The sequence below is a fragment of the Nanorana parkeri genome, unplaced genomic scaffold, assembly GCF_000935625.1.
Source record: "Nanorana parkeri isolate BGI_ZX_2015 unplaced genomic scaffold, ASM93562v1 scaffold699, whole genome shotgun sequence".
Taxonomy (NCBI): domain Eukaryota; kingdom Metazoa; phylum Chordata; class Amphibia; order Anura; family Dicroglossidae; genus Nanorana; species Nanorana parkeri.
The window spans coordinates 811,172-826,778 of NW_017306967.1; the positions used below are offsets into that span (position 1 = coordinate 811,172).

Consider the following 15,607-nt stretch of genomic DNA (forward strand, 5'->3'; position numbering starts at 1 on the left):
TTCATGACAGAAGGTAAAACAAAGCAATGGCCGAACACAGTTTTGCAACTTTGGCATGTAAAACAACTTTGGTGTTAGGAAAACTGTACATATCTTTGTAACCACTTAGTATATCCAGGTGAATCAGAATAAATTGTGCCTTCCTTTGGTGGTAAATGGTAATGAATATCTCCTGTTTTTTGCTACAATCAAAAGAAAAAGTGGCCCAGAATAGTAAAAACAAAAAAAACCATATATATATATATATATATCACACAATTTTAGCTGTATGTATTTATTACCATGACCGACCAACAAAAACACTCCAAAATAAATACTCCCACTCCTGACAGTCACAACAATACCACAATTTGCTGTTTAAATCCTTATCCTCTAGCAAGGAGAAAACAATACGATTGGGGAAATTTATTAAAACTGGAGCAGACAGAATCTGGAGCAGTTGTCCATAATAACAAATCAGCCTCTATCTGCAGATTGTTCAGGGAAGCTTTGAAAATGAAAGATAGAAGCTGGTTGGCTGCCATGCACAACTGTTTTTTGTCTGCTCCAGTTTGGATAAATTACCCTCCATGTATGTCTTTTTTCCATGCAGAGGAGTAAGAGATTGGGAAGTCTCTACAGCTAATAACCACTGTGATAGTCAATCACAGGTTATCATGTGATTGGAAGCTAGTCTTCCTAGCTCCGGATTGTTAGTATGAGACCTGGAGCAGTCAGTGACAGCTCAGTCTCCATGCTGTGGGCATGCTATTGTGTGTGCTTTCAGACCAAAGACTGGTGCCTAGAAAGAAAGTCCGCTTTCTTAACACCGCATATACGTGTTACGCGGTCAAGGAGTTAACAGAACTTTTATTTTTAGTTCTGTTGCCCTTCACTGGCTTTAAAGACTGAAAGCCGGCGGGTACAGAGCACATGAATGTTTTTTTTTTATATCAGTGCTTTAAAATGAGCCCCTGAGCATTGAAGAAAGATAGTAAAAAAAGACAGCTAGGAAAGTAGCATTTGCAGAAGTAGCAATGGCAGCCTCCATGTCTCTCTCTGGAAAGGTTTCTTTTAATGAATTTGATAAACTATATATTTAGCGCACTCTTTCACTGTGACCATGAATGTTAGTAAGAAACGTGCCAGAGCAAAGACACATCTCATGCTTTAGTACATATTTATGTAAATACCCTGAGCACAACATGCATGGGTAATAATAGAGGGTCAGTGTAATGAAAACTATCATTTTATTTTTCGGTGGATCTCAGCAGACGAATCACCCTTTAACTCCAGCATTGGGATCTTTGTATTTTTCTTCAACCACGACCAATAAGAGAAAGGACACATGCAGAGAATTGTAGCATCCTTTCATAATGTACTGCAGAAACTGGCAGGCAGTGATGGAGCCAAAACAGTAAGCTTCTAAAGCTTTGGTCAAGTTTTGGTCAACTGGTGGGTCGTGACCCAAAAGTGGGTTGCGACCCCGTGTCCAGTGGGTCGCCACATGCCTTCCACTTTTCTAGGTGAGAGGTTCCTCAGCCACCCCCTAGCGCAGTGATGTCAGTTCTCGCACCAAGCGGCCATTCAAAATATGCTGCCAGGCACAGAGTGTCGCCTTAAGGTGGGGTGGGCTGGGGTAATGGCCACGAGGGAGCCCCATCCAAATGTGCATTGCTTACAGCTCCCTTGCATGCCTTGTAGAGGTGCCTGAACTGGAATGACTTCACATTCTGGTTCCCGGCACATCTACGGCATGCATGGGAGTTGTACAAGCAATGCACATATGGATGGAGCTTCATGACAGCACAGCAGCTCACACTGGACCCCAGGTTGAGGATCCACTCCAGTTTTCGTAAGGTAGGGAGACTGGGTGGATCTTAACAAAAAAGAAAAAAAATATACATATGTCTGTGGTTGTGTGGGTCTGCGAGTGTTTTTGAGGGCCTGTTCACACAATGCAGTAGGGCTGCAACAACTAATCGACATAATCGATTATAATCGATTATTGAAAAAGTTGTCAACTTTTTCAATAATCGATTAATCGGCTTCTGATCAGTTGGCCCTGTTCACGGCTCCACACACGCTGCGCGCCACACCTCCTCCTCACCTCACGCTCGCCGCTGCCAGACCCGCCAGCATCCACACTCTTCACGCCGCACCTCCTCCCCGCCTCACACTCACCGCCCGCCCACATCCACGATCGGCACAGGGACGTGGGGAGATGTAGTAAGGAGGAGCAGGTGTGGGCGGATGACAGCCGCTGATAGGTCCGATCTCAGAAGCAAGTTGCTGGAAGACTGCTCAGTTAAGCCTCCACTTTCCCACACATGGTGCTCTATAATGTATTGCTCTATAGCTGATGGTACATTGTGCTGTATATTATACATAGGAATACAAATCCCAGCAATACATTGTACACTGTATGTATAATGTACTATTGCTGGGATTTGTTGTACTCCTATATAGCTGGTGATATTCTGCACTGAGCTGTATAGAGGACTACAAATCCCAGCAATAATACATTATACAGCGCAATGTGGAATACCACAAGCTATAGAGGAGTACAACAAATCCCAGCAATAGTACATTATACATACAGTGTACAATGTATTGCTGGGATTTGTATTCCTATGTATAATATACAGCACAATGTACCATCAGCTATAGAGGACTACAAAACCCAGCAACAGTACATTATACAGTGCAATGCAGAATACCGCCAGCTATAATGTACTATTGCTGGGATTTGTAGTCCTCTATAGTCGGTGCCATTCTGCATTCATTGCTGTATAATTTTACACTTTCCTTTTCACTATATTGCACACCACTATTTTTTTTTCTTTCCTTTTTTATTTACTTCTACCGCTCCAATCTTGCTCCTGTGATGGAGTGCAATCTCAATACAAACTAGTAGTCCATCACTGGAGCCATTTTTAAAAATGTATTTGATTGTTTATCCGATTAACCGATTAATCGAACTTAATAATCGGCTAACTAATCGATTTTGAAAATAATCGTTAGCTGCAGCTCTACAATGCAGTACCATGTAATCGTACCTACCGTGCATTCTGCTGTGGGAGGTGCGTTGTATTGCCAGTCATTTAAATGGCACCCCAAAGCACCTCCCACCCACAGTTCGATCGCCTGCACCGGAAAGTGTGGTACCGCAATGCTGTGCGTTCCATTGCAGTGCGACCTGGGTCACTACTTAATGACCAAGGACAAATGTGGGTCCTGAGGTTTCACCACTTTTCTAAAGGAAACCTTGCATCTCATAAAGACTATTAGATGAACCCATCCAACAGCATCCATCCTTAATGTATATGTGACGTCTGTGATTAACAAGCACACTTTATATGCACTTCTTAAAGACACTTTAAAACTGTATACCAATTACAAATACGTTTTATTCAGCAGTCACGCGACCGCAAGAGTTCCACTACGAGCCCTCTTTCGTGGGGAGGGATGTATAGATGGAAAGAATGCCAACTTGATAGAGATATTGCTACATTCAATGCAGCATTGGCTAAGGAAGGCTAGGTGGGGGAAATAAATTATAAAAGGGGAAGTTATTTTCGGTTTCAGCCTGACAAATTCTGCTGCAGGAGGTGCGTTGCAGTGCCATTCATTTAAATGGCACCCCAAACACGCCTCCCACCCACAGTGTGATTGCCCGCACTAGAATGCACGGTACCGCAATGCCGTGTGTTCCAGTGCAGTGCGATTGCGAAAAATTGTGCATGCAGTTTTATTCTGAAGTAAACTTTATGTTTTCAGCACTGCATTTGTGTATTTTATTTTAAATGAAGGATGGTATTTAATGTTTTTAATCCGATTAATCGAAAAAATGTAATCAGCCAACATCGATAATGACAATACTAATTAGTTGCAGCCCTACCCATATGGCACAATCATGCCCAAAGGCTCAAGCACCCACTATGTCCTAATCTGTAGGTACCACTTCTTAAGGCAACCCCCTGGTCAACTGCACATCTGAGACCTCCAGCGATCTCTATGTACCTTTCTAGAGCTGGGACCCCTTGGTAACATTTGCCAGGTTGTGGTGACCCCCAATGGTAAAATTTAGGAATGCACCAATACTAGTATCTGTGTGGGTCCTCAGGTGGCCAGTGTGGGCTCATGTGAGCTCAATGGGGCTCTCTCTCGGTCAATGGGGCTCTCTGGTGGCCAGTGTGGGCTCTCTGGTGGCCAAGCCAGCATTTTACTCCCCTCTCTTTGATCCTCCTCGGCTGCCGGTGCTGCAGCTCCATCTAGCGGCACGGCCGGAGAACAGACACTGTTGGTCTAGGAGGTGGCTGAGGAGCCTCCCACCTAGCGCAGCACAAAGCATGTGGTGACCCCCATAACAGTGGGTTGTGACACACTTTTTGGTCGCGACCCACAGGTTGAGAACCACTGATGTAGGTAAGCCAAAATGAGCAACTCCTTTTGGATTCCTGAACACTTTGTGCAATAAACGATCCTCCGGCATCTGACCTGACACTGCAGCTTGATGACCAATTTAGTAGAGGTAACAACAAAAAGAAACATACTGATGCTCCATATCATTGGCACAAAAAAGGGAAGCCGTGGAAGACCAGGGCCATTGAATGCGCCATTTTACTTCCCATGCGGTAGGTGGAGACTTTTTCTTTTTCCTGGGTTGTTATAGAAGATGAGCTGGGGACAAAACAGGATACGATGCTAATCATTTATATGTAACTTGCTGTTGTCTTACCTAGTGATACATGTTCATTGGTTAAGGTTTTACAGTTTCCTATATGCTTCTTGGGTACCACTAGATAATGATGTGGTGCTCCAGGTCTTATGTCTCTAAAGCAGGTGAGATCCTCCTGTGAATAGAATCACCCACATTAATATATACTATAACCTAATAAAAGCTGCACAATGAAAAATCTAAAAAGACACATAAATAACTATGCCAGTTGGGATATCAAAAGTATAGTTGTCATTAAGGACTCAGAGCATTCTTTTATATAAGAGTCATACATCAAACATTTCACAAACCTGGGTAATTCAGACTGAACATATGATGAAAAGTAGAAGTTACCATTAGTGAAAACCAATGACTTTAGATTCCGTAGATCCATCACTCTACACATTTCTTGCGCCTGTTAATGGCTTTGAACTGTGCCGCCTGGGGAGGGCTCAGATCACAGACACGGATTAGAGAGCCAATCCAAGCGACTCTGTACTTTGTGATCACTGTGAAGACCAATCAAAGCGATCACAGATATAAACAGTGTAGTGTTTACAACATCTCCATCCTTCTCTGTATGTGACCTGTATATAAACTCTCCACCTCCCTTATCCTGCACATTAACCCCTCCATCTTTACCCTACAACTGTATGTGACCCATACATTGTTTTGTTTTTATTTTATTCTTTGTAGCATCTCGTGTGCTGCAGATCTGCAGCCACTAATTATCCTCATACAAATATTTACTCCAGCGCTGGCTGCATGGCAATTCTCAGGGTTGGTTTCCTGATGGTGACAAAAATCGAGGCACAGATACTGGCTTATAAGTATCGAGGACCGATTTCTTTCCCGGGTAGTCGCCGATACCAAATACTGATACCGGCACCTGTGGGCCCAGAAGTCCTGATTACCTGGGAAGCCGATGTTCTTTCAAAAGAACACCGGCTTCACTTTCCTCACGACACTGCGAGGCAGCCTGGCTTCCTGACCAATTGGATTGGTCAGGAAGCCAGTCTTCCTAGCAATAAGTGAAGCCAGCTTCCTATCTAATCAGGAAGCCTGGAGCTAGCTCATAACCTGCCGCCTGGCTACCTGTTTGGTGGGGAATCCGGCTCCATGCTCCCTAGTGGCACTGCTGGTCACAGGAAGATTTCCCTCTGACCTGAAGTTCCGGTATTGGGGGTAAGTATTTGAGCATTTGGGCGAGTTACAGAACTCACCCAATTACTTGGTATTGGCACTGATACTACAGTAGTATTGGTACATCCCTAGTGACAACAGTGGACCATACTGGGCTAAAATCGCCATCAGAAACCTTGTGGCAGGGTGACAACATAGGTATTAACCTGGGAGACAAAAAGGACAGAGCATTGTCATTTTTTAACTTTAAAGAGGAACTTCACCGAATCCAGTGTGGTCATGCTGCAATCCTCTGCTCCACTGCCACATGCCAGGTCCAGCGCTGCCATCTTCATCTCCTCTAATGTAATGGGGAGTTGGCCCCCAATGATGGACCACCAATTCTGCCCCCCATCTCTGTGTGTCCCTGCTCCTGTAGCTTACTCTGATTTATGACAGGGATGCCCCAAGATGAATCATTCCTGCCTATGCGAGAATAGAGGCAGGGTACGGGCCAGAGTAAACAAACAAAAAATAGCGGGACGCTCTGGTTGGTAGGTATCCCAGCCAGGCAACCAGTGAGCTGGCCAGACAGACCTAAAACCAGGAGGTACCATGCACCACCAGCAGCCCCTTGGTAATTTGCACCCCCACCCCTGGGACACCACTGATAAAGATTACATATCACATTCGGCACAAAGAGTTTTATAAATCAACAGATCGTGTAGGTAATGGTGCAATACCCCTTCCATGTATGTGACCTGTACTGTGAATAAGAAAGCAGAGAGATAAGAACACCTGGATTGTGCACAACCTTATCACTGACAGGCAAATACAATCCATCTGACAGCTAGCAACCCTGCAGTACTGATGAGGCTTGTTCTGGTCTAGTAACTCACAGAAACCAATCAGAACGGATAATTAATTGAGGTGACTACAGTAATCACCCACCTGATTGGTCAATGCTGTCTTTTGTGTTTACTACTTTCCTGTCAGATCAGTGCTCTCCAGCTAGAACCCCAGTGCTGTCATAGAGTGCAGCTCCTGCCCATGACTACTCACATCAGAGTGCAATAATTCGGCATCACCCTCCTGGTTGTTGGAGATCTTGCAGAAGATGCACCGGCTGTCATAGCTGGCTGGGTTATGCTCCTCGCCCTCCGCTGACATGCTGCCCCCTTGTACCCGCACACCGGCAACAGCTGAGACCCCGCCCTGTCAGGGCTTCGCTTTGTGTCCTGCTCCGCCCACCTCCCGGGCTCGCACACTTCCTGCACACTCCTGCCGTGACGTCACCAGGGAAGATGGCGCTGTCCTGTAAGAGCGGTGCTGCATTGAAGAAGTATCTGCTGCTGCTGGCTCAGGAGAACTGCGAGTTCCGTTTGCCGGTGAGACCGTGGCCTCAGTCCATCCACCTTTATAAAGGAGCGGGCTGTTGACCCCTGAGTTGTGTGTAGGAGGCCCAACAGCAGGGGCTGCAGCATGGGGGCTCCTGGGCAGCATGGTGTGACAGTATTAAAGGCATATACACCTTTTGGCAAACAATAATAAATGCACACACATTAATGAAAGAAAATTGTTATGCATTTGAGCCTGCAAAGTATTGCAACCACAGTCAGCAGATCACGGGTGCAATGCTCAGACCCCTGCAGACTATTCCCCCAGTCCCTACTGTTATGGTAAACGATGGAACACGAGTGTGGTGACATCATCGCACTTGTGCTCTATTGATATCTGTGAGCCCCTCTGTCACAGATGGGACGTGTAGTCTTTTCATTCATAGATCCATGTGAATAGATCTGCCAATGAATTACTTGCTTGTGTGGGCGGAGCCATGCACAGTGGTGTCAAGTTCAAACATACACAAGACACTACAATACAATTCAGGTAAGGTGGCGGTTAGGGAATGCGACCATGTTTCATGGGTGTAACATGAAACATAGTCACAAAGGTGGAGTATCCTTTTAACCTTACAGAGTCTTCACCCATGAACTGACCATCTGATTCCTCCCCTCTCTTTCTTTCACAATCACAGATAGTTTATGTGTGAAGAAGTGAATGCCTTTTTCTTCTTTAATAGTTCTGTGGCCCACCACTTACTGATTTCCCCTATAGGCAGGGGGTGATGCAGGGATCCCGCAGCCTCCCCGGATGTTCATCTCATACAGGAGGTAGTGTTTTTAGTGAGCAAAGAATATTGTGCAATCTCAGTCCTGGCAGAGACCCACAACATGTGCGTGAGATCTCATGGTGCGCATGCAAATCAGGAGGCAACAAGAGTTTCAAGATGGTGGCGTGGCAGCACAAGCGGAACTTTAGCTACAAGAAAGACAGCGCTGGACACCATGGACTTGTAAGTATGTCCCCCCCCCAGTCTTCTCCCAGGACAGCACAGGAGTACAGAGAAGTCTCCCTCAGGAAAACTAAGTCCTCCCTTGGGACTGATAACCTCTTATATTCCAGCAGTCCAGTGGGCCCGATTTTAACAATAATAACTTTAGTCTTTTATTCTGAAAGCGTGGGATCTCTTATGTTTGTTAGTGGGATTATTTTTGTCCTTTAGTTATTGCCTATACTGAGGTGAATGACAGAGAGATGACCTTTTAATCTTTGACCTGGCAATATGTTTCTTGTCCTGGGTGAGGAGCCTCTATCTCTCACAGAAGGTAATGTCTTCTGACTTCTTACTGGAAGTTGGATAGGGCCTTTCATACCGCCATCAGTTTTCTCCAAATAAAGGACTGCTTTGCCTCCAAAGTCCAGTGGCCCTGAGTTATTAAATGTTCCAGATGTGCTCCCCAAGTGCTTGGATCCGTGGTAAGTCTTCATGAACGTAAGGAGAGACCGTAGGAGACCCTCTGTCAAATGAGAATGCTCCCACCACCACCATCACCATAGACTGTGTTGCCCTTGGGGTGTGAGTCTTACTTTGTAATCTAACAATGCCTGGAAGCAATCCCACACTTTGAGAAGAAAGGGCTGAAGTGGAGCTTGATGAAACTGGTCCTACAGGCCTGCTGAGATACAAGAGGTCATCAGTCCATTGAGGACATAATTTCCCTGAGGGAAGCAGGGAGACTTCTCTTTACTCCTGGGCTGTCCTCGAAAACACCGACTGGAAACAGTCTACCTCCCTTTTTTTCCCCCATACAAAGCCGATTATTAGAGAGATGGAATTTAGTTTTACCTAGGTAGGGTGAAGGTAGGTAGGGTTCCTCTTTAATGACCTCATCAGAGTTCAGGCAGAGTATGTGATGAGCGTATCCACATATTCACTAGATGAATAGCAGTATATTATAGTGTTCAGGACATTCACATCTCTACGATTTGGTGAGTTGCATGTGCATTGTGTTATTGAAATAAATAAAATCCTGCTGTCTTTCTTTGGGGCAGTTTCCAGCTCAATGGTAACACACATGAAGTGCCTGCACCTAGAATGCAGAGGTATTACATGGTCCTGTATGCTCTTGTATGAGATGTGTTGCAATATTGTAATTGTAATGTCTTCCATATATTGTAAAGCGCTGCGCAAACTGTTGGCGCTATAGAAATCCTGTATAATAATAATATATTGCATAGTAGATGTAAGAGTGTACTTACAATTACCATGCTTTGTTTCATTTCTAACAGATGTACTTTGCCTTTTCAATCTATGAATCCCTTTCTTTTTTTTTCTTGCAGGAAATCCAGTCTTTAATCTCTCTGTATGGAGGTAATTTTAGCAATATTCAAGATGACCATGGAAAGGTACGTCATTTACATGGAATTATTTCTTTCTAGACACCTGGTTTGTGTCCAGTTTCCAAGTCTTAAAGCCCATGGCAGCCAAAAGTTTAACTTTGTTTTCAGTAGAGCAGGTAAGGGTTAAAGACTCAACAGGTTTGTATTGCTCCCTGTCCCTATGAGGCAGATTCCCCTTGCTTCCAGGGAGAACAGGAAGTGATGGGAAATCTTTCCTAAGGGGACACAGCTAAATACAACATATTTTAGGTATAGTGGGGAAGGGTTAGCATATTTAACAATGTTTTTATTGTCATCCGTGCCTTTGTATCCTGGTAGCAACTATGGATGCACCGATACCAAGTACCGTACTTGGTACAAGTACAAGTACAGATATTTTTCCAGCTCCAAGACTAGGCTAGAGAAAAATTCAAAAGTTAGGAGGCAGCTGTCATTTGTAAGGAGCACACGGAGCTCCTGGGATTTGTACATCTCTGTTTTCATGTATGATTTTGTTTTTATAAATAGAGATGCACAGATTCCATTTTTGCAAGTACAAGTGCTGATAGTTGCCCAAGTACTCACAGATACAAGTACTGATACATTTTTGTGTATTGTCATGTGACAGTTTTTTCTAAAACAATACAGACTAATGATTTCAGGACAGTGGTGGAGAGCCAGAGCCCTGTCACAGCTGCAATCCTGGTAGTTCTCATGAAAATGTTAAGTATTGGCACTGGTATTGGTGCATCCCTAGTAACAACTATACCCCACATTTTTTGTATGGGCATCGCACTGTCAGGAAATGAGGGAAAATCTCCCCAGTCGGGTGGCATACAAAAAGGAAAGCCTGATAAAAACTATAACTCCCCCCAAAATTGGCTTTTAATAAACTCCTCTGAGTGAAGCAAACCTGGGATAATATTTCTCTTTAGCCCCAGTCCATTGATTTTTTCCCCTGACAAGGTCCCAGCTGGCTTCTTTTTCATCCCTATGGCTAAGCTGTATAAGGGACTTGTTGGATGTTTGTCAGAGGAAAGATTGCTGAATTAAAGGCAAGTATTATCTCAGCTAGGCTGAACTAATAAAGGAAGGAATCAGGTCACTTAAGGTGAAGTTGGCCACGCCCCCTCTGAGGAAGTCCCATTCCGGGAGGAAGCGCATCAAAGCATGTGCGGCTGCTTCTCTGGTGTAGTGGTGGTAATCCCTCAGCGTTCGGGCGCCATCTATGTGATGCTGTGACTGTCTGGATTTGTATGATCCTGCATTGCTGGATGCATTTGGCTGAGGATTTAAGGGGATTGCTTGAATTCAGCGAACAGGAGGAGCACCACTCACCTATGAGATCATGGACATGTGAGTAATGGAAGATTAGCCTATATTGGCTATGTACTATTAATTTACAGCAACGGCTATGTTCCGGATGGCTCTATAAGCGGAGACCTTTTGGGATATTTATATGGATGCTCCTCTTCCTTGATGTACATATGAACTATGCTATCTTACTTGCTATCCTGAAGCTCCATTTTTGGGAATTCTTGCTTGAAATATGTGCACTTATGTAATCCGTGCCTGAAATGTATGCACATACTGGGAATGAATCCTTGCTTGAAATATGTGCACTTATGTAATCCGTGCCTGAAATGTATGCACATACTGGGAATTCTTACTTGAAATATGTGCACTTATGTAATCCGTGCCTGAAATGTATGCACATACTGGGAATCCTTACTTGAAATATGTGCACTTATGTAATCCGTGCCTGAAATGTATGCACATACTGGGAATCCTTGCTTGAAATATGTGCACTTATGTAATCCGTGCCTGACATGTATGCACATACTGGGAATCCTTGCTTGAAATATGTGCACTTATGTAATCCGTGCCTGACATGTATGCACATACTGGGAATCCTTACTTGAAATATGTGCACTTATGTAATCCGTGCCTGACATGTATGCACATACTGGGAATCCTTGCTTGAAATATGTGCACATATGAATGACTAGGTGATGAACGCATGACATAAAAAAATCAATTCTGCACTTATCCATTAATATAAGCGGTGATGTGATTTTTGGCAAAACAGGAATAAGGCACTTTATCCAATGCGCATTTGTTTTTTGTAAGAGGATGTTTTGCTTGTATATCCCGTGACCGGTTGCTTAGAGAGTTTTGAGCCGCTAAATATGTTTGACATCAGGGCAGTTTCTAATATTCAGTACCCAAAGTATATATGGTTAATTATGCATTGAGCCCCCCTTTTTGTAAATAGGGGAGAATGCTTATACAGATCATGCTCAGATATGAAGACGAATGAACTGTCAAAGTTTGTATCTCAGTTTCTACATCACACATTATCCTTTTATATTTCTCCACATTTCATAAAGCAGCACCCCCCCACCACACACACCCACACCCACCCACCTTCAACTGGTTTACATGTGTTATGGCTGTATATCTGAAATATAAAACCAATTTCTCAGTGTCCTCTTTATTAGATACTTATGTTCCTAAACATCATATCATGTGGCTACAACTTAGTAGTTAAAGCATGCAGAACTGGTCAAGAAGTTCAAAGTTAGTCTTTGTTGGGTATTACAATGTAACACTATTACTGTATTTTTTGTTTTACAGTCTCCTTTCTGTGTGCTCAATATCTCTTGTGAGGGATTGGCAAGAGAAATAATGAAGCGGACGGTTTGTGCAAAGTAAGGCTTGGTAAATACTAGCTAACTTCCACTTTACCCAGTGTTTTCTTCAACAGTAGAAGAGCTGTGTTGCTAGAAACTCTGGTCAGAATTCTTGTTTCTGGTCCGAATTCTATGTATCACATAGATTGCACAGCCAAGATCAAATTAAAATACCATAGTTTAGTGACTGATGCAAATGTTTTGTTTTAATTCACTGTAATATGCAGTCTACATATTTAATGAACCCTGACCTCTTATGAAATAAGCAGAGGCTAAAAAAGGAAATAGAATGCTTTTATATATGTTTCGGCCTTTTGGCTAAGATCAAGTGTAGTATCTGTTCTCATCAGTTTCCGGTTTTGGAAAAGAACCGTCCTGTTGGGGGGATGGTTACTTAGTACTCGCTGGACTGAAGGTGGGTGTTTGAGGTGGCTCCTTTTCGAGAGGGGGGAGCTTCCTCTGCACTAATGCCTCCTGATGGGGACGGGTGCTTGCTCTGGTCTGGCCGGAGGGTTCGGGTGACGCAGAGGCCAGTGGTGCTGCGCCCCCTGGGGTGGCGTCCCAGGGGTGCCAGAGAATCACTTAGGTGTGGGACCCCACTGTGATTCACTGTTACTAAGTCACAGCACTTCTTGCTATTTCTGCACTACAGCTCTAGGGCAAGCCTTATGGCTAGCTCAGGGCAATATTTTTGCACTCCGGCCGCAAGGCCTGTCATCGTTGTGCACTGACATTTATTTATGTACTTTTTTTAATGCACTTTTGAGAAGTGTGCTGTGATTTCACGGTTTACTTGTTTTGTTCACAGGGGTGAAGTTTGTCTTTGATGCACGCATCACGGACCTTACAAAAAAAAAAATTGGTATCAAACCATTCCTTGGATCTCCTATCTATTTGGTATACACAAAGTGGGAAAGCTCTTTGTTTCCCTCTTTTTAAGAAATCATTAAAAAAAAGTAATAAGCCACAAACTAGCTAGGTGAAAATGTTTGAATGCTGCGTCTGTCAGAAAATGTACTATTTTACATTGTGTTTCTGATTGTGTTACTAATCTTGCTTGTGGTCCCGTTGTTAGTGTGATACTGCAGACTGTAACTGGGCAGCACAATTCATTACAAATAATTGAAGCTTATAGTTTGGAAAGGAAATGCCACTTGCAAATGGTCATGTGAAATTTACAGGCGATTTGTGTAAACCGGTCATTGGAGAAATACAGGGGCTCCCCATTTCTGAACTCTTCTGAAAATGCTAGCTGCTCAGCTGTTACGATGACACTGTGGCTTCAGCACTTTCTGAGTGGCTCACTTGGGACAAGTATGCAGATCAGGAGGATCAAAGAATAGTCAGACGTCCTTATCTGCATATGTATTTCAGTTCAGTCACTCAAAGCAACAGGGTCAATATGACAGCAGGGCAACTAGAATTTATGGAAGGACCGGGCAGCGGGGAAATCTCTTTTTTGAGGAGTTAAGACTGGGGAAATTCTATTGATTTTATCATCTCAGTCTAGACAAAGCCACTTAAATAGAGCTCATGGACTGCTTTTGAATGATGAAAAATTATACTGTTGCTGGCTATTTTGAAATGCTGAACATTTATTTGCGCAGACACGTAAAGCTACTGGACGTCCTTTTCTGTTCATGTGGACCTTTACCCCCTTTTAGGGCTGCAACCCGTAATCAATAAAATCGATAATGAGAGTCGTTAACAATTATCATTATCGATCAGTTGATTCCGACTAGTTGAGTCAGCTCAGCCACCCCAACACTCAGCAGAGGAGGATCTAAAGGAATACTTTCTCTTTTAGGTCCCTCCTCTGCTGATTGACAGCAGGCAGTAGGCGGGTGCAATAGCCAGCCTGCTATTGACTATTTCAAGTTGCAATAGCCAATAGCAGGCTGGCTTTTGCACACATCCACTGCCTGCTGTGTTTACATTACCTGGCTGAAGCTATTCAAGCCATGTATGCCTAAATAGCTCCTTTTGAAGTGCAAAGGTGACCCCTAATGTCACCTTAAACAGAACCTGTCACCTCAGATGTGCTATCACATAGGGGCCTTGTGAGAACCCCATGTGATAGCAATGAAGCTAACAAACATTTTTTTTTTTTTTTAAATAAAGGTAAAGTAAATGTAAAAATATAAAAAAAATATGTGAAATTCCCCTGCCCAGCAAATGCATGCATACGAATGAAAACACAAGTCAGGTGCACCTACGTTAAAAAATGACGTATTGGCGGGATCCATCCTGGCTGCGGCGCGGCTCTGCGCTCTCAGCATATAGCGGGCAACAACTGGCTATATACTGAGTTTTGGATCACCGGAAGACATTAGTATATGTTCTCCTGTTCCCCTGAAGAGAACTATGGCCACAAAAGGTTGCCCTATAGTTCTCTTTTAATTTTTTTTTTTTTTAATCAGATTAATAAAAAAAAATCGGCCAACCGATCGATTATGAAAATAATTGTTAGTCGCAGCCCTACCCCCTTTTACTAAAAATAACAGCAGCATGCAGCTCTGCATGCTGATTTAAAATCATCTTACATTCATTAGTGAAACTTGTTTTTCATTTATTTACAAATAGAGTTCATCCATTTCCTGGTCCAGTTCTGGCGCAAATTATGTAAGTGCCAAAGCGTTGCATCTTGGGAAGGTTACATCAGCAGGGCATTGCTGGGAAATCTCATCTGTAATCTCATGTGATCTCAGGGAAAGGAATGTTCCTCCCCTAAGATGATGTGCATGGTCACATGCCCTAGTCACATGTCTAGTCACATGTGCCAGAGTTCCAGAAAGTAAAAGGAGAGCTAGTAATCTGCCCTTAGTAAACATGGCCACTGTTAGAAGACTGGGGGAGAAAAGGGGTATATAACAAATTCAAAGCCTGTAATTATCTAGAAGTATATGAGTGTAGATTGTCATTACTTAACATTTCTAAAGGTGTGTTTGTTGTTGTTTTAAAGATATGGGTAAAGTTCATCTTTAATGCACTTGGATCTGGGTTAACACATTACAAGGTGATTATGGTCAGTAAACAAAGTATTTGTTTCACCCATTAGATCTCTGTTTGAGTTGTGGGGTCATGGTAGAAGTTTGACAGAGCTCCAGCAATCCATCCAGGGCTACCCTTTGGAAAGAATGGTAAGAAAACCTTATAATGACATATATTTATCTGGATTTCCTCTTGTGTTCTATTAGTAAGTTTCACCATTTCTTTTAGGCACCTTATCTCCAGCCTAACTCAACATACAAAATCAGCATTCACTGCTTCAACAAGACCGTAACACAGAAGGAAAAACTTGAGAAGATTGATGTGAGTAATGTTTCTTTATTTCTCACATGTGGTGCTCAGTGAAGGAGGGGGGGGGGGGGGC

General features: G+C 43.4%; 2 protein-coding genes across 2 annotated transcripts in view; one reads left to right on the forward strand and one right to left on the reverse strand.

Moving 5' to 3' along the window:
* Positions 1-7,063, reverse strand: part of HINT3 (histidine triad nucleotide binding protein 3) — a 10,047-nt gene extending 2,984 nt beyond the window's left edge. The window contains exons 1-2 of the mRNA XM_018563806.1: positions 6,884-7,063; positions 4,721-4,835 (exon numbers count right to left, since the gene is read on the reverse strand). Of these exons, the coding sequence (XP_018419308.1) occupies positions 4,721-4,835; positions 6,884-6,991 (223 nt within the window). The 5' untranslated portion in view covers positions 6,992-7,063. The remainder of the gene's footprint in view (positions 1-4,720; positions 4,836-6,883) is intronic.
* The window catches only part of TRMT11 (tRNA methyltransferase 11 homolog), a 53,612-nt gene continuing 45,045 nt past the window's right edge, over positions 7,041-15,607 (forward strand). The window contains exons 1-5 of the mRNA XM_018563804.1: positions 7,041-7,209; positions 9,503-9,568; positions 12,179-12,252; positions 15,293-15,374; positions 15,454-15,546. Of these exons, the coding sequence (XP_018419306.1) occupies positions 7,126-7,209; positions 9,503-9,568; positions 12,179-12,252; positions 15,293-15,374; positions 15,454-15,546 (399 nt within the window). The 5' untranslated portion in view covers positions 7,041-7,125. The remainder of the gene's footprint in view (positions 7,210-9,502; positions 9,569-12,178; positions 12,253-15,292; positions 15,375-15,453; positions 15,547-15,607) is intronic.